This window comes from Stenella coeruleoalba, assembly GCF_951394435.1.
Source record: "Stenella coeruleoalba genome assembly, chromosome: 7".
In the NCBI taxonomy this organism is placed as follows: Eukaryota; Metazoa; Chordata; class Mammalia; order Artiodactyla; family Delphinidae; genus Stenella; species Stenella coeruleoalba.
The window spans coordinates 37757401-37776854 of NC_137153.1; the positions used below are offsets into that span (position 1 = coordinate 37757401).

A 19454-nucleotide genomic window follows, 5' to 3' on the forward strand; every position below is an offset into this window, starting at 1 on the left:
AGAATAATCATTTGACAAAATTCAACACTCAGTTATAAAACAAAACAAAACAAACAAACAAGAACTCTCAGGAAGCAAGAAATAGAGGGGAAACTTCCCTCAACTTGATAAAGAACATCTATAAAAAGACAACAGCTAACATTATATTTAACAGTGAAAGACAAAATGCTTTTTCTCTAAAATCAAGAACAAGGGAAAGATGTCCAATCTCACCACTGTTATTCAACATAATGCTGAAAGAGCTAGCCGGGGCAGTGAGACCAGAAAAAGAAATAAAACCATACAGATTGGAATGAAAAACTGTCGATAGGATGGTCCATGTAGAGAACTCCTAAGGAATCTACAAACACCAAAACCAAAGCCGGCTTCCTAGAACTAATAAGTGAGTTCAGCAAGGTCACAGGATACAAAATCAACATACAAAGATCAATTGGATTTCTATATATCAGCAATAAACATATGGTAACCAAACTTTAAAATATGATACAATTTACAGTTACTCAAAAAAAAAGGAATAGTAATTCTACCAGTAATTACTGATGAAAGTAATCAAATAATATGTCTTGTATGGAGAAACATACCATGTTCATGGGTTGGAAGACTCAACATTGTAAAGGATGTTAATTCTCCCCAAACTGATATATGTATAGGTTTGACTCAATTTCTCTCAAAATCCTGGCAAGATATTTTGTAGATATAGATAAGGTTATTCTAAAAGTTAAGACTGTATGATATTAACAGAGGGACAGACTAATGTTCAATGGAACAGAACAGAGAACCCAAAAATGGTTTCACACAATTTATGGCTAACAGCTTTTGACAAAGTTGTGAAAACAATTCAATGGAAAAAGGAGTCTTTTCAACAATTAATGCTGGAGCGACTGCATATCCACAGAGGGAAAAAAAAAGAACTCAACCTAAACTTTATACCAAAATCATCTCAAAATAGATTCCAGGTTTAAAGGTAAAACTTTATTTTTTATTATTATTTTTGGCTGCGCGGCACGGCTTGCGGGATCTCAGTTCCCTGACCAGAGATTGAACCCGGGCCACGGCAGTGAAAGGCCGGAATCCTAACCACTGCACCACCAGGGAAGTCCCTCCTTGCCTTTCTGAGCACAAGGAAGTAGGGAGGGATGAGCCCTTCAAGAGATACCTCGAAAAGTAGGTTGTGAAATCCAGTCTCAGGTGTGGCTCTGCCCCTCCTTCAAGGACATTCGCTCTTCCTTCGTCAGCATGCCTGCCTTGCCCCGTCTCTCTGAATTCCCATTCCCATTGTCACTGTTAGTGCTGCTGGCCAAAGAGAGAGGCTTCCTCAAGAAAACGTCCAGAACTGTAGACTTGGGGACAGACAGGGGCAGTGTCTTCAAGGGGCAGCACATGGACGGTGACGAGCTCTGGGCCCAGCTGCCTGGGTTGACTCCAGCTCCTCTTGATGTTGGGTGAGTTATCCAGTCGCTCAGGCTCTGAGTTCTTCATCTGAACAATGGAGGTCATAACGGTATCTACCTTGGAGTGCCGTTGTGTATGTAGAATGAGGTACTGCACAAAATCAGAGCTCAATGACCTTGGTCGTTATAATCATCAAGGAGCATGGGTTATGATTTTTAAGAGAAGGTGTAGTTTTAGCACTTTGGGGTGCTGTTCTTGGCAGGATGGCGACAAATACGTTCAGAAAACAGGGAGAAGTCCAAGAATGGCCTTTGCAATGGTTCAGCTAGAACCATTCATTAACATGGCAACGCGTTTCCTCCAGATGCATTTGTTGTGACTTGAAATTCTAGAACTGCGTTTCCTCCAGTGGTTCAAGTAGATCTGAAATGCAGGCCTCTGGCAAAGGGTTCTCTCCAGAGACAGTAATGTTTCCCTTTTCTCTTTTGCAGACCTCAGAGGATGAGCCTTCTGAAAAGGACGCCCTGCAGCCTGGCCGCAACATTGTAGCTGCGGGCTATGCTCTCTATGGAAGTGCAACACTGGTGGCTCTTTCCACTGGGCAAGGAGTGGACCTCTTCATGCTTGACCCAGTAGGTACCCAATAAGACAGTATGGGCCTTTGTGCTTTAATTCCTGTCCTCTGAGATAATTTCCTAGTCATTCCTAATACTTGCTCTTGGGACCAGAGAGTCTAGTTTGGAGAACCAACAGAATCATCTAAAAACATTAAGAACCTCTGTTCAAGTGAGGGCATTTGAGGGGTTCTACAAAGTCAGTCATAGCAACTCAGGCCCGGTTCGTAAGGAATTTATGACCAAAAAATGCATTCAGTTTCTTTGGTTTATGGGAATACAATGACTTAAGAATCCCGATGATGCCAATTTCCAGCCAGAAGCATGGACTCTTTAGAGTAGCACCATCCACTAGAACTTTCTGTGATGATGGCTATGTGCTGTAATCTGTACTGTCTGTTACGGTGGCTACTAGCTTCCTGTGACCATTGAACATTTGCTGTGTGGTTAGTGTGACTAAGAAACTGGGTTTCTAAATTTTATTTCTTTTTAATTAACTTAAATAGCCACATGTGACTAGTAGCTACCCTACTGGACACCAGTTTGGAGGACTTCCCCTAATACACATGTTCTTCCCAATGGGAGGAGTGACTGGTAGAAAGCTATTTTATCAGATTCTGTGTTGTTCTCCACACTTTCCACAATGAGAAAATGCTCAGTAGCAGAAGGGGAAGAAGCACAACCTCTGGGTAGATGAAAAATATGATAGCACAACGCCGTTTGGAGGACGACATAATTGGATAAAGACACAAGAGTTCAAAAATAAAGGGTGAGCCTTCATGGCAAATGTACATTAAAAATGTTCAGGAGAAATTTTGCAAAATATGTGTAACTTATAGAATTTCTCTTTTAAATGCTGGATGTTTTGCTTATTACTTGTGAACTACTTTGCTAAATATAATCAGGTCCTGTGAAAACTCAAATTTTTTTTTGCGGTATGCAGGCCTCTCACTGTTGTGGCCTCTCCCGTTGTGGAGCACAGGCTCCGGACGCGCAGACTCAGCGGCCATGGCTCACGGGCCCAGCCGCTCCATGGCATGTGGGATCTTCCCGGACCAGGGCACGAACCCGTGTCCCCTGCATCGGCAGGTGGACTCTCAACCACTGCACCACCAGGGAAGCCCTCAAATAATTTTGACCAAAGTCCATTTCAAAATTTCCAGTATTCTGTGAAGCAAAAGCTATTGTTCAGTATCTCAACTTAATTTGAAATTACAAATGTTTATTGAGCATCTAGTGTGTCCCCAAATACCATTCTAGGCAGTGGAGGGAGATAATGCACTGATCAAACAAACATTTTAGACAAACATTTCAGGATTTTACATGCTGGTGCATGTGAAACCGCACAACTCAGATTGGGACTTGAACTGTCTTTTAATTGAGATCACACACCTGGTCTCAGGTCTCAGGTTCTTTATGTCTCATCGCAGAAAGAATTCAGTGAGAGACAAAGTGATACGTGAGAAGTGGATTTACTTAGAGAGATACACATTCCATGCACAGAATCTGCCTCAAAAGGCAAGAATGGCCACAGGACATGGGGTTGTCTTGGAAAGTGAGAGTGGCCAAAGCAGAAACGTATTCCACAGACAGAGTGTGGGCCATCTCAGAGGGCCATCTCAGAAGGCAAGAGGCCCGGAAATATGGGGTGGTTAGCTTTTTATGGGCTGAGTAATTTCATAGGCTAACGAGTGGGAGGGTTATTCCAACTATTTTGGGGAAGGGGCAGAAATTTCCAGGAATTGGGCCACTGCCCACTTTTTGGCCTTTTATGGTCATCCTTGGAACTGTTATGGTGCTGGTAGGTGTGTCATTTAGCATATGCTGGTGTATTACATTGAGCGTATATACGAGGCTCAAGGTCCACTGGAAGTCAAGTCTTCTGCCATCTTGAGCCTAATTGATTCTAACCAGTTTTTGTTGTGTCCTCAATGGCTCTGTCATTCTTTTCAAGGTTGTGCCCTGCCCCCTTCTTTCCTGTTTCACATGTGAGTGGAGGGAAGGGGGTTACAAATTTCAAAACAGTTAAACTAAACTTTATAGTATGGAAATAGGGTATCTTTTATTTTTTAAAATTTTTATTTTCTTTTTTTTTAAAAACTAAACTTTAGAGTATGGAAATCTGGTATCTTTTATTTTTTTAATATTTATTTATTATTTTTAAAAATTATTTATTTATTTATTTTTGGCTGCATTGGGTCTTCGTTGCTGCGCGTGGGCTTTCTCTAGTTGTGGTGAGTGGGGGCTGCTCTTTGTTGCGGTGCGTGGGCTTCTCATTGCTGTGGCTTCTCTTGTTGCGGAGCATGGGCTCTAGGCGCACAGGCTTCAGTAGTTGTGTCACGTGGGCTCAGTAGTTGTGGCTTGCGGGCTCTAGAGTGCAGGCTTAGTAGTTGTGGTGCACGGGCTTAGTTGCTCCGCGGCATGTGGGATCTTCCTGGACCAGGGCTTGAACCCGTGTCCCCTTGCATTGGTAGGCAGATGCTTAACCACTGCACCACCAGGGAAGTCCATCTGGTACATTTTAAAGTCTAAATTTTTCACATATAAACCCATCAGAGCAAAACGCATTGCTGTGTCGGTTTACTGATGCTCTAATTTCTCCTTATTTTCGTAGAAGCAGGAATCTGTAGTTCACAAATAATGTTACTGAGCCCAAGCTTGTTCTGCTTGCCACACGACAGCCAATAAATTTGGAGACAAGGTGTTGAGGCAAGGAATAGCGACTTTATTTGGAAAGCCGGCAGACCGAGAAGATGGCAGGTTAGGGTCCCCAAAAAACCATCTTACTGGGGTCTGGATGCTAGTTTCATTTATACAACAGAGACTGGGAGGAGGTGAGGAAGTGAAGAGGCCATTAGTTTTGCCTGTCTTGGCCAACATCGGGAGGTGATGTGTTAATTTCTTCAGCCATTCACAGGTGGTCAGGGTCAGATTATCTCCCTGTGAGCTAAGCAAAGGCACTTTAGTTTAACATTCAGGCACAGGGTAAGGGTTCCCTGTGGCAGGCCATTATGTATGATTATGATAACAAAAGCAACAAAAATCAAAGGTTAAAGTCAAAGAAACAGATCAACATGGAGTCTGATTTAGCTCTTCCCTGCTACAATAATACTCTCAGTATAGCAGCTGACAGTTAGACAGTGCTTATTAAGTGGTGGATAGGTATCTGTTCTAAGCAACTTGCATATATTAATGCACTTAAGCCTCACAGCAGCCCTGTGAGGGTAGGTCCTACTATTATTCTCATTTTCAGACGAGGAAAGTGAGGCACAGAGAGGGTAAGTAACTTGCCCAAGGTCATGCTAGTAGCAGTGGAGCCAAGAGTCACACTCAGGCTGTGACAATTGTGATTTATAAGAAAAAAATAAATTTGATCATTCAGATTGAACCAGGAGGGAAGGGGGCAGGGCACGACCTTTGAAAGAATGACATAGCTCGAGGACATGACTTAAACTGATTAGAACAAAATGGGTCCAAGATGGCGGACAAGTCGACTTCCACTAGACCTTGAGCCTCAGTATATGCTCACTGTAACACATCAGCAAGCTAAATGACACACCCACAGGTGCCATGACAGTTCCAAGACTGACCATAAGGATCAAAAAGTGGGCGGTGGCCCAATTCCTGGAAATCCCGCCCCTTCCTGAAATAGCTGGAATACTCCTCCCACTCATTAGCCTATGAAATTCCCCACCCCTATAAAAACTGACAGCCCCATACCCTGGTTCCTTTTTCACCTTTTGAAATGGCCCACGCTCTGTGGAGTGTGTTTCTCTCTAAATAAATCCACTTCTTACCTATCACTTTGTCACTCACTGAATTCTTTCTGCAGTGAGACATCAAGAACATGAGCTTCATTAAGTCCTGAAACCAGGTGTGGGATCTCGGTTGGAAGACTGGGTTTTGGCCAGGTTTGAGTCCTAGCAGTGTGGGATCAAGTCCCAATCTGGGTTTAGGCTGTGTTCGAGTTCTGGCACAGGGGTTCAAGGTCCAATCTGAGGTGCACGGTTTCAAGATGACCAAAATATATTCCTCATATATTTGTTATTCATCCATGGTTCCTGGCTCACAGCTCCCAAAACCCTTGGAATTTCCTAAGTGCTGAGAGTGCTAAAGGGGTCTTTTGTTATGGTAATGAGGTGACTTTTGGAAGGCTCCTAAAGATGGGGGCTGGTTTCCAATGGACCCAACCACCTGATTAGAGGGTTGGGACTTTCAATCTCACCCCCTGGCCTCTGAGGAGGGGAAAGGGACTGGAGGTTGAATCAATTGCAAACGATTTAATCAATCATGCCTATAATGCCTGTATAATGAAGCCTCCATAAAAACCCAAAGGACTGGGTTCAGAGAGCTTCTGGGTTGAGACTGAGGAGAGTGGTGAGCCTGGAGAGGGCAGTGGAGCTCTTCACCACTTCCCTGGGCATCTCTTCCATCTGGCTGTTCCTGAGTTATAGACTTTTGTAAGAAACCAGTAATCTAGTAAGTAAAATGCTTCTTTGAGTTCTGGGAGCCACTGTAGCAAATTAACTGCCCTGAGAAAGAGGTCCTTGATGCCAAAATCTTGGCTTTCCTGCGTACTGCTGCTGAACAGAAATATGGAGACAGAGTTGAGAAGAAAGAAAGCTTTATTTCTTTGCCAGGCAAAGAGGGAACACAGTAGGCTAGCGCCTCAAGCACTGTGCCCCCCACCCTGGGGAATAGGGAGAGGTCTTATAGTCTGGGCTCCTGGTCAGAGGTATGTGATAAGGATCAAGGCAGTAACAGTCTTGCATTCTTTCTTCTGTAAAGTTTCAAAAGGGTGGGGGTGCTGACAAGATTAGGGTTGTGCAGGGTCTCAGGTGGTCAGGTCTCCTAATCTTGATGAGCTTCTCTGGTCCCTTTTATCTTACCTTAGGTGGTTTCATGGCTGCTCCTCTCTTAATTAGCAACTATTCGAATCTGCCCTTTGGAACTCAGGGAAAGTCATGGAGGCTGGAGTCTTGCCTGCAAGAAATGGGGGACAGAAAGGCCTCTATGCCTGGGAGCCCCACAGGGCCCTGCTTGGTTTCATCCTGGGAACCTCTGATTTATGGCCGGTCAGAGTTATAGGTGACAACCTGGGTTTGGAACTGGCGTCTGAAGTGTCCCCACTTTGGGAGAAGGCAGACTTCTAGGACTGAACCCTTCACTTGTAGAATTTGATGCTATCTCTGTGTAGATAGTGTCAGAATTGAGTTGAATTTCAGACACACTGCTGGTGTCCGAGAATTGCTTGGTTGAATTGTTGCAGGAAGGGGGACCCCTTCCAGGGCCCGAGAATGGGCTCTTGTCTAACATTTGGAAATGAATTGTCCAAGGAGACACGTGCTGACAAAGCCAGAGACTATTGGGAAGGAGCGCCCAGGCGGAGAGCAGCAGGGGAAGGGAACCCAGGAGAACTGCTCTGCCACGTGGCTCACAGTCTTGGGTTTTATGGTAATGGGATTAGTTTCGGGGTTGTCTCTGACTGAGGGTCCTTCCTGGTGGTGCCTGCATCGCTCAGCCAAGAAGGATTCTGGGAGGTTGGTAGGATATATATATGGACTGGGGTCTCCTCTCTCCTTTTGACCTTTACCGAATTCTTCCAGTTGGCGGTAGCTTATTAGTTCCATGTTCCTTACCAGGACCTCCTGTTGTAAGATAACTCATGCAAGTGGTTACTGTGGTACCTGACCAGGCGGGCGGTTTCTGTCAGTGGTTCCCTTAACAGTATGTGTGGGACTCCTCCCCTACCCACCGCCCCCAACACACACACATAAACACACATAAACGCACACACAGAGGAAGTGGCCTTGGCACACCAATTCACAGGCAGTTTTGTGTTTAACTATCATACCAGACAATTTTGAATAAACTCTCTCGATTACAAGCAAAGTATCTCCAAGAACATTCTGAAGTGGTTCTAAGGGTAGTAGGGAGGTGCCTTTGGCTCAGGGGGCCAGCTGAAGGATTCTAGAGACACAGCTCATGCTTTCCACCTTCGGTCACGATAGGGGGGCCCAGTCTGGATACAGGTAGCCCAGACAGTTTGATTACACATCAGAAAGAAGAGACGAACCATAGCATGCTCTCTGCTGAGCTCTCTTTATTAGCCTGAAAACCCTTTGCATCACATCGCCCTACTACAAAGGACACTTGAGCAAGGACGCAGTGTATGAAGCTGAGGACCAGTTTGAAAGGTTGACTTCAAGTTGAAGCAGCTTATGGCAATTGTCACAGGTAGAAAACCATAGAGGGTGGCCAGCAGGTTACTCAGGCAGGGCCTCACAGGCCAGAGTTCCTTGGTGGGGCAACTAAGAGCCTGCCTGATCTGTGAGTTTGCCGGGCTGGTAATTTGATTTCGTCAGAGCACACATTTTGTTCAGGCACGGAGAGACCGCCTCACGTTAACCAAACTCTCAACTGTGGTATAAGCCACAATGACAAGGCATTTGTTTACAAATAGCAGATATCATTTCTGGGTGACAAGGATATGGTGCCTGATAATCACGTACCCTCTTCTCAAAGCTGTGGGAGGCCCTTTTTGTTTTTTTTTTTGCGGTACGTGGGCCTCTCACTGTTGTGGCCTCTCCCGTTGTGGAGCACAGGCTCCGGACGCGCAGGCTCAGCGGCCATGGCTCACGGGCCCAGCCGCTCCGCAGCATGTGGGATCTTCCCGGACCGGGGCACGAACCCGTGTCCCCTGCATCGGCAGGCGGACTCTCAACCACTGCGGCACCAGGGAAGCCCTGTGGGAGGCCTTTTTAATATTCAGTGGGTGCCAGTGATCACACAGTCAGAAAAAGGCATTTATTTTCCAGGTTAGAGTAAGGCTCTACAGCCAGTTCCTCCATCCCACAATAGGGAACAACTCTCCAGGGGCCTGAGTGTCTACACCCACAGCCCCTGGGGTGGATAAGTAAGAGAAGACATTATTTAGACAACAGTATCTGTCTTTGATCTTTGCTGATAAACAAAAAGAAAAGGATCCTGGCTAAACTAAGTAAAGGACTTACTGTATTAATGGGAAAGCTCAGGCCCCAGGCTAGAGATGGGCAGGTCTGGGAAGCGGGATTCACAGGAACGGTCCCACAGGACAGCCTGTCTGGTCTGGACACCACCCCTGATGCTGTGTCTCTCCTCAGGTTTCAAATGCCAGGAAGGGGTATGTAATTTGTTAAGCTCAGTCCGTTGCCTGACCTTGGGCTAGAGGAGGCCCAGCTTAGAGTCTTCTTAGACTGGCCTCCAATGAGAAAAGTTAATTATTCAAAGGAAGTTCGGGTACTTTTAGGACGTGGAACTCCATGCTGAGCTGCTCCAAAGCAACCAATGTCCAGAGTAAGTGATTAAAGCTCATGATCCAGAGACCATCAAGTACTTCCCCGCAACATAAGAAGCTGGTTTACTAGCAGGGGAGAAGGCACTCTGGAGGAACCATGAGGCACTGTGCTAAGAGGGGGCTGGCTTGGGCTTATTATAGCCCTTGGGGTTTTGCTTGATGATTCTAAGGAGTATTTGGGAAAGAGAGGGTCAGTTCTGGATTGGGTGTTGTCTAGATGCGGGTACGATGATTGATGGTGTATCTCAGTTTGTATGTAGGAGGTGGGAAGTTTAAAGTGACGGTAGAGATTCAGTGGTAAAGAAGCACTCATACCTCATATGTGGCAGAAGAGAGGCGTGTTGAGTTGTTTTTGCATTTGAGTATCCTCATCGTTGTCTTATTTCAGACACGGTCAGTGTGGCCTTGTCTCTTTGTGGGAGTGTTGTAGACGTTCATTCGGAGCCTTCTAGCTGCGAGCTGTCGTCATGGGGGATTTTTATTTTCTCAGTCTTCAAAGTTTAATCAAAACTGATTAGATTTCCAGGGTCTGATTTTCTTCCTAGTGACTTAGAGAGACATCCAGCCTTTCAAAGTGAATCTGCAGCTAGCTAAGTACATTCCTAGGGATGAGACTGTCAGCGCTCTAATTCTGAGGATTTAAAAAACATTTATCGGGCTTCCCTGGTGGCGCAGTGGTTGAGTCCGCCTGCCGATGCAGGGGACACGGGTTCGTGCCCCGGTCTGGGAAGATCCCACATGCCGCGGAGCGGCTGGGCCCGTGAGCCATGGCCGCTGAGCCTGCGCGTCTGGAGCCTGTGCTCCGCAACGGGAGAGGCCGCAGCAGTGAGAGGCCCGCGTTCTGCAAAAAAAAAAAAACAAAAAAAACCATTTATCAACTGTTCCTCATGCTGAGCGAATACAGTTTCTGACTGAAGGGATTTCTCTTTACCCATATAAGAGTAGTTGGGATACAAGGAACTTTGAATGGTTTCCAACATTGAGTCGTTAAGATAAACAAAATAACTGGGCGCTTCCCTGGCGGTCCAGTGGTTAAGACTCCACGCTTCCGATGCAGGGAGCACAGGTTCGATCCCTGGTTGGGGAACTAAGATCCCACGTGCCTCACCATGTGCCTGCCCCCCCTCAAAAAAAAAGCTGAACTGAATGTGAAAGAGGATGGCAAAAACATTATAGGAAATACAGGATAAATAAGTTAAAGAAAAATAACTGGACCACAAATTAGTGGTCTAACTGCATCCCCCACTTTCATGACAAATCCCATTTGAGTAACTCTTTCCTCTCATTGTTGATGGCCCAAATCTTCCTGAAAACATTAGGAATTAACCGGGGGTGAGAACTTGGGGGATAAATACAGCTAGGTTCTTTACAAATGAGTAACCTAGCTACGGTGAAAGTTACAAAGGAAATTTTCCCTCTTTTTCCTTTGAATTATTTTATTTCTTGTTATATCACTGCTTGAGCTGCCTGTGCAGGTTCCGTATTGTCACTGTTCTTTATACAACTCATCAAAACGTCACTGGGCAGGCTGCAGAGGACCCGGCAAACCCCAGGGTTCTTTTAGCAGACCCACATCTTCTACTGTTCTCTGGTTGTTGGTGTGTGCTGTTGGCTTCTGTTTCCTGGTATCTCTCTTCTTCCTGGTGTTTCTTTTCACCTTTCTAGGCTCTTGGTGAATTTGTCCTGGTGGAAAAAGATGTCAAGATTAAAAAAAAAGGGAAGATTTACAGCCTCAATGAGGGCTATGCCAAATACTTTGACGCCGCCACTACAGAATATGTGCAGAAAAAGAAATTTCCCGAGGTGAGTGAAGAAAGCTAAGGCAGAAGCAGGGGGAATGCTGTCTCAGTGGGTTCCTGTTTTGGGGATGGCTGTCGGGGCCTGGCTGAAAGAGGTTGATGCCCCTGTTTATGGCTCCGGACCGTATGAGAATGGCAAACTCTGACTTTCTTCATAAGCAATCAAAGTCTTTCATAGCTAAAACTTACGTAGTATAGATAATACTCTCCAGGTGAGTTTTTCCAGGAGAAATTGTCTATGAAGAAGGGAGAGGCCAATATTTCAAAATCCAGAGTTTCAGGTCAGAGCATCTCCCCTGTCATGTTTTGCTCAGCTACCACCTGTGCTGATTCTGGTCACTTAATTGTATTTAGGTGGAATAATTACATTTAAAAGTACCATTCCTATGCTCTAATATCAAGGCCTGCTGTTTACTCCAAGTTTTAGGAAGGTCTTTGGCTCTCAGTGTGATCACCGAGTCCTGGACTTCATGTGGCTATTAATATAGCCCAAACCGGGCTTCCCTGGTGGCACAGTGGTTGAGAGTCCGCCTGCCGATGCAGGGGACACGGGTTCGTGCCCCGGTCCGGGAAGATCCCACATGCCGCGGAGCGGCTGGGCCCGTGAGCCATGGCCGCTGAGCCTGCGCGTCCGGAGCCTGTGCTCCGCAACGGGAGAGGCCACAACGGTGAGAGGCCCGCGTACCGCAAAAAAAGAACAAAACAAAAAAACAAACAAACAAACAAAAAATATAGCCCAAACAATCCAGTATGTATGTCTGCCGTACAAAGAGCGCTTTTAAGACAGGTGTGGGAAGGAGTCAGAGCATTTTCAGATCAAGAATGTGAAGTCTGACCTACACTGGAAGTGGCTGGGAAAGCAGTGGTGTGATGTGCCAGCCTGGCTATCCCGGGAAGCCCTTCACGAGCTCCAGGGCGAAAAAGCTCAGGATTCCAGAGGGTGCAGAGCAGTTAGTTAACAGGGTGCTGGGACCTGCCTCTGCTGCCTCAAACGGAAGCTTTAGAGAGTTTTCTTCTTTCTCTGTTCTGTTTGTTCTTTAAGCAAAATTCTTAGAAGTGCAGTCTCCTGTACCTCTCCTTTGCTGTCATGCACAAACCTGTTAGACATCTTAAGGGCAGAAGTAACAGGATATGAATTGTGAGGTTGATAAAGTCAAAATTATTTACAAGTTCCCAGTCTTGGAGATGATTTCACGGTGGTTCCCATTCTAAACTAAAATGCGCCTCTTCTAGAACCCATAAAGGAAGATACATATTTTACCACTGAAAAACCAAACTCGTATGAAAAAAAAAACATAAATTTTTTTTTTTTTTTTTTCCTGGTACGCGGGCCTCTCACTGTTGTGGCCTCTCCCGTTGCGGAGCACAGGCTCCGGACACGCGGGCTCAGCGGCCACAGCTCACGGGCCCAGCTGCTCCGCGGCATGTGGGATCTTCCCGGACCGGGGCACGAACCCGTGTCCCCTGCAATGGCAGGCGGACTCTCAACCACTGTGCCACCAGGGAAGCCCCCTCTCCTGTACTTTTGCCCTCGGGAAGCCCCTCTCGAGTGTGAGCAGGCAGTGCTCCTCCCACACCTCATTCTTCCTGAGGCCATTGCTTCCCTGCAGGATCTTTGTGTTCCGGCTGCCATTCTCCCACACACCGCACCCCTGGGAGATGGGAAGTGGTCCAGGCACTTTTCCTTACCCTCTGCCATTGTGGAAGGAGCAGTCCTCCTTTGCTGTTTGTCTCCTGACAGTAGCAGCTTCTCCTATCCCTGACTGCACTCTTCTATGAGTCATGATAATAGTAGCTAGTGTATACTGTGTCAGACACTGTTCCTAGTGCTTGTTGTGTACCGACTCATTCAATTCTCCAACAGACTACAAGATAAGTGTTAATACCACAGTCCCCATTTTACATATGGGGAAATTGAGGCCCTGAACAGTCAAGTAATGTTACCGAGTTCAAGCTCTTCTTGCTTGCTGCATGGCAATAGAGGCCAATAGAGAGATGGGTTACTGGGGCAAAAAATAGCGACTTTATTGGGAAAGCCAGCAGACCAAGAAGATGGTGGACTAGTGTCCCAAAGAACCACCTTACCTGAGTTAGAATTCAGGCTTCTTTTATACTGAAAGGGAAGGGGGTGTGATTGGCTGTTGCAGACTTCTTGGTGTCAGAATCTTTGTTCTTGCAGCTGTCAACATAGGTCAAGTCAGGGTGTTCCTGTCAATCTACAACAAGACAAATGTTATTCTCTGTTCTGCAACTTTTTATCTCTATATGAATGGAAAAGTGACCTTTGAAGGTCAGAGCCTTGAGAATGGGCTGTCCTGTATATTTCAGCCTAGAGGCAGCATTCTTAATTTGTAGCAAAAGCAATAGAATACAAAGGTTAAAGTAAAATAAACAGATCCAATATGGAGTCAGATTTGTTCTTCCTTATTCAGTAACTTGAGTAAAGATGACCTTATTTAACTGGTAGAGCCAGGATTAAAATCTAAGCCTTCTGTTGCGCAACAGATCTCTAGGGCTTTTTTTCATCTTGTAAAGCTGGAATTCTACATCCATTGGACAACAATTCCCCATTTCCTCCTCCCCTCCCCCATCCCTAGTAACCACATTCTCCTATGTGTTTCTATGTGCTGGATTACTTTAGATACCTCAGGTAAGTGGAATCATGTAGTGTTTGTCTTTTTGTGACTGGCTCATTTCACTTAGCATAATGTCCCCAAGGTTCATCCATGTTGTAACAAGTGACAGGATTTCCTTCTTTTTCAAGTCTGAATAATATTCCACTGTGTGTATATACCACATTTTCTTACCCACCTATCTGTCAATGGACACTCAGGTTGCTTCCAGTTCTTGGCTATTGTGAATAATGCTGCAGTGAACATGGGTATGGAGAATCTCTTTGAGATTCTATTTCCTAGTTTTTTAGAATAAATACCCAGAAGTTGGAAGGATGTTTCCTTTTCTTTTTTTTTTAAAGTTTTTCTTTCCTGTCATTCCCTCTTTAACCCTCTTTGCTCCATTGTCTGCCCTTTATAATCCTCTTTTTTCTGTGTTGCCAAATCCAGCGTCATGTTTCCACCTTATGTTACCTGACCTTTCCATGGCATTTAGGGCTGTTTACCCCTTCCTTGTGTCTGGTTTTACGTCCACCTTCCTAATCATCTTCTTAGCCTCTTTTACTGGCTTCCACACTTCTGCCTGCCCTTCAAGCTTGGTACAGGACTTTATTCCAAACAAACCTCTCAGCTCACACTTGGTATCCTGCCAGGGTGAACTCATCCAGTCTCTTCTGATGGAATTCAGATCTGCTTGCTCCTCAGACACCTAGAACTCCACATGTCCAACTCTGACCCTCCTATCCCCCACCCCCCACTAAACATACACCCCCAATTCTGCTCCTTCGTGGTTCTTCTTCTCTTGATCCATACTGCCTCAACCATCATGCTCATTCCCAGCAACATTCGGGGAATGAGTCGAGAGGATTACCTCTTTCTTATGCCCACGTCTAATCATTCACTTGGTGTTATCAACTCTATTTCCTAAATATCTCTCATCCCTATGGCCATTGGTCTAATTCAGACCTGTGTTCTTTTACCTACTGAGAAGTCTCTTAATTGGCATCTGAAGGTGTTTTTATATACTTAATATCATTATGTGAATAAAATGGAGGAGGCAAAACCTCCCATGTAATTTTTAAGGTAACAACCTGAGTAGTGCTTTCAAGAAATCTCACGTAAATGAAATTCAGTAGGTATTTTCCCAGCACGTACTTTTTGCCTCACACCAGGCTGGGCTCAGGGAATGCCAAGATCAAGCAGGAAGTCTTTTCCCCAAGGGCGTCACAGACTGATGGAGGGGCTTATGAATATAAATGCTTATGAAATCAATGCATTTTATTAGGGCTGATGCCACACAAAACACTGGATATCTGCCCCGAGGAAGTTTGGTGTTTCCCTGCACTGTCAGAGAATTATTAGACTAGACACAGAAGTCTCAGATGGGTCGCTGAATGAGGAAAAGCAAACCTGCCCAAACCATTTCATCAGATAGTCGTGCCTTACCTGACATGCCCTACTTGAGGGAAATGATGAACTTTGTTTTTTTCAGAACAAATATTCTTTTCATTACATGACTAATGAAATTGAGGTTTATAAGGAAGTTGTTGTATTTCTCTGCATGATTTCTAAGGCTCCTTAAAATAATTTTGCCAGTGAATAAACGCTGCTTACACTAAGTGCAAAAGTTGTCATGGTTCAAGGGAATCTGGTTTTCAGAAAGCTGAAAAGTGCTCTGAACGCTGGGGGCCAAGGAGGAGATTCAAGGAACAGCCAAACAGTTGGCGTTTGTCTGTACTTCCTTTTTCTTTCTTTAAAAAAAATTTTTTTTTTCTTGTTAGCTTCTGTCTTAGGACACATATTGTCTCTCACTTTAAGTAGTCCAACATTTAATGAGTCCAATCACTAGTTGAGGTTTGGGGGCTCCTAATGAATGGAATGCTCAGTTATATAATATTTTCAATTCCTAAGCTAGTGGGTGGAAGAAGGAGGCCCTGGAATGCAGAGGTCGCACCAGCTGGATGCGTGACCTGAAGCAGGTGCTGAGTAATTGCTAAGCTCACTGCATCTTGTCTCTTTCCTTCTAGGATGGCAGTGCTCCCTATGGGGCCAGGTATGTGGGCTCCATGGTGGCTGACGTGCACCGCACCCTGGTCTATGGAGGGATCTTCCTGTACCCAGCGAACCAGAAAAATCCGAAGGGCAAGGTAACTCTCCTTCGTCTGCTGGCTGAACCCGTTCAGGGAACCAGTCAGAATCCGCTTTCTCATCATGCCTGCTTTTTGGCTACTGCCCTGTCCTTGGCATGTCTGTCTGCGAGTGGGTAGGTGGAAGAGAAACGAAGTCTCTATCCCGTTAGTGAATTCTGAGGCTGTGGTAGAAGGTGTGGAGAAGGAGATGGCTGAAGTTGTTATTGGTGATTGTCGCTGGCCTTCACTTCCGCGGGCCTCACGCCCCTCAATTCACTGTGAGTCAGCTGTGTTCATCTCCCACTTTCCCAATGCTGTGTCTATCTTTTAGCTTCATCAGCAACTGATTTTGCATCATAGACCCTTTTGAGAATTTAATGAAACTTATGGACCCACTTCCCAGAAGAAGATTACATGTAAACATACACATTACATATGTTTTCAGGGGGTTCATGATGATCTGAGGTCTACCCAAAAATTCCATAGAGAGCTCCCAAAGTCCAGACTAAGCAGTTCTGCTCAGAACTCATTCAATATTTCTGGAAAGGTAGCTCCTGGAAGGTCTCCCTGCAACTTTCTGATCCCAATGCGTCTGTTTTGAATAGACACCGCCATGGCAAGGTGCCTGATTTTTAGCCAGTCACAGAATCATAGGTGGGTAGACAAATCCAGACAAAGCCCTGCCGTATTCTCTGACACACTAACAAGTAGCCACATGTATATATGTCTCTCAGCACGGGCGACCTGAATTATTGGAATGCCAGATTCAAAGCCACGGTAAGGAATCTAACACAGCACATGAGACCAGAGAGGAGATTTTAATATGCAGATTGGTATGTCAGACATCTTTTTTCACATGCGTGTTTAGCTTACCTATATTAGCTGGTTGAACTAAGAGTCACAGATAAATCTGCACAAAAGGTGCTGGAGGAAAGAAAAGTGTTACGGAGTATTAAGTGAGATAGAGTAGAAGATGTGGAAATTCTTTTTTGGCCGCGCCGCGCGGCATGCAGCATCTTAGTTCCTCGACCAGGGATTGAACCCACGTCCCCTGCAGTGGAAGCGTGGAGTCTTAACCACTGCACCACCAGGGAAGTCCCATTATTTATTTATTTTTTTTAATGTGGATATTCTTAAGTAGAACCGCTCTTGTCACGTATGCATTTCCAACGGGGAGAACATTAAGACTAATTATTACTAATTATTAAGATGATTTAAAATGAGTCTTAAAATATCCACATATAATTACAAAAACATTTCCATAAGCATGCATAATTGCGTATATAGATCTATATTCATAGCACCATATTGAAAGTATCATTGGTTTCTGACCCCCATGTTTTAGCTCTCAAGGTCTCTGTGACCACATCTGTGTGTGGGGGTGCGTGGTTGGGTTCTCCTACTATGTGCGCTTGTCTCTGTAGAGCAGTGTAGATTTTAATCGTGGAAAAAAAATAGATTGCATGGCCTGCAGGTCAAGATACCATGAAGATCCGGACATTGTGTTTTAAGATGCGTTTACTACAACAATGGCATTTTAAGGTCAGAACAAACCTTGCCTCGGAGACAAGCTTTATGCAAGAATGCTGTGCTTATTTGTTTACTTATTTATTTATTGTATCTGAATCAACATGATACAAACAAAAGCATGGTATGCTGTTTTCCCAAAATGGCAACAAATGCCCTCTACAGTCTTAATTTACTTTCTCCTCGATGCGTGGCTCTCCAACCCAGATTGGAGATATTTTGTTCCTCTCTTTGAAATAACAATAATTTAAAAATCAGCACAAGATATAACTATTTTCTCCAAGTAGTTTTAACAAACGCATTTCAAGAAAAGAATGGAAAGAAAAAGGCTGCACAGAGCTAGATCAACCACTTTGAAAGCTCATTGCAGAAAAGGAGAAAAATTTTTTAACTACAGATTTTGTACCTATGGGGGAAGGAAGGAGAAGATAGTATGATACTGAGTCAGAGCGTGCAGCTAGAATGTCACCCTGAATCTAATGTGATGTGTGTGTGTGTCCGCTGTGGGTCAGGGGATGGGGAGGGAGTCAGAACATAATGACAGAAGTAGACCCAGAAAGGACATTCAGTCAGCCCATTTCAAGTCAATTCACCATATTCTAACTGGACACAGGACAGACACCCGCTAGTTCTCACAGTGCCTTTTAGAAAGGCGTTTCTTTCTCAGAACAGGCTCGGCCCTGGACACCTGTACCTGGCCTGGCAAACAAAGGTGCAGGCTGATTTCCCCCACCCCCATTTCTGCCCTCCACTGGGAGCCCCTGTGCAATGTAAACGGTAGCCTTGTTTGGACACTCTCTACATGTCAGGCAGTACTAGGAATGGAGATGCCACAAAGACCAACCTGACAGACCCCTCCCCTGCCCTCAAGGGAGGGCGTCCAATGAGGAAGGCAGATGTTAAACAAACTTCAGAGTCTGGACTGTTATGAAAGGGGAAGCACAGGATTCTGTGGGAGAGCATGCAACGAGAGAGTTAACTAACTTAGTCTAAGGGGCCAAAAGGAAAGGCCATTTAAACACCAGCAAACTGTTCGGCCAAGTCGACACTTGAGATGTTCCTCCCCACGATGCCGGACACTGTGGTTATCCTGAGAGACTGGCCAGCACTCCCGAGGTGACCTTCCGATCCCATCCAAGCTAGACCCTTGACTGGCCATAAGGCCTGGCATATAGAGGCTCCTAACCGGGCCCCGCAGAATCAGTGTACCTCACTGCGGAACCAGAGAGAAATGAGTACCTAGATCTCATACTCCCAAGTGAGAAGGCCAAGCTTTCATAGGCATAAAGGTCACAAGACAGGTAGATGTCAACCAGAGGTGTCCCCAAAGGCATATGTGGTAAGCATCAGCGGAGGCACCCAGCCTCCTGGAGAGTGTAGGGCTCGAGCAGCCAGCTCCGCTGAGATGCTCAAATGCACTCGCACTGATGAGACAGCAGTTGAGTAACTGGAATTCCTCGTGGAACTTTAGGGGCGTGGCTTGGGAATTTTGACAACTTGCAACACTTGTCCACCTGACTCTGTTCCTCCGCAGCTCCGGCTCTTGTATGAGTGCAATCCTGTGGCCTACATCATCGAGCAGGCAGGAGGCATGGCGACCACAGGCACCCAGCCTGTGCTGGACGTGAAGCCTGAGGCCATTCACCAACGAGTCCCCCTCATTCTAGGGTCCCCGGATGATGTGCAGGAATATCTCACCTGTGTACAGAAAAACCAGGCAGGCAGGTAGTGAGTCTGACCCCTCAAGCCCTCTTCTCCTTGTGTGGTACCTTGTTAAGGACCCTAGATGAATGATAGGTGAGTGAATGCTGGTGAGGAGAAACAAAAGGCAAATCCACCAAATCACATCCAGAGGAGCAGAAGCCAAGGGCTCACGATAAGTCTAGAAGCCAGAGGCGAGTCTGTGGTCAGTGTCAAGGGCTAAAAATAAAACCCACGTGTGAAAAGAACAACTTTGATTTGTCTTCTGTCATGAACAGTGGCAAATAGGGTTGTGATTCTATCAGCCCAAGTAATCAGCAGCTATCACCTGTGGGCCAAAGGTA

General features: G+C 45.5%; 1 protein-coding gene across 1 annotated transcript in view; it reads left to right on the forward strand.

Moving 5' to 3' along the window:
• The window catches only part of FBP2 (fructose-bisphosphatase 2), a 35471-nt gene extending 16131 nt beyond the window's left edge, over positions 1 to 19340 (forward strand). Inside the window, exons 4-7 of the mRNA XM_079927328.1 lie at positions 1884 to 2024; positions 11008 to 11145; positions 15781 to 15900; positions 18944 to 19340. Coding sequence (XP_079783454.1) covers positions 1884 to 2024; positions 11008 to 11145; positions 15781 to 15900; positions 18944 to 19138 — 594 coding nt within the window. The 3' untranslated portion in view covers positions 19139 to 19340. The remainder of the gene's footprint in view (positions 1 to 1883; positions 2025 to 11007; positions 11146 to 15780; positions 15901 to 18943) is intronic.
• The last annotated feature ends 114 nt before the right edge of the window (positions 19341 to 19454 follow it).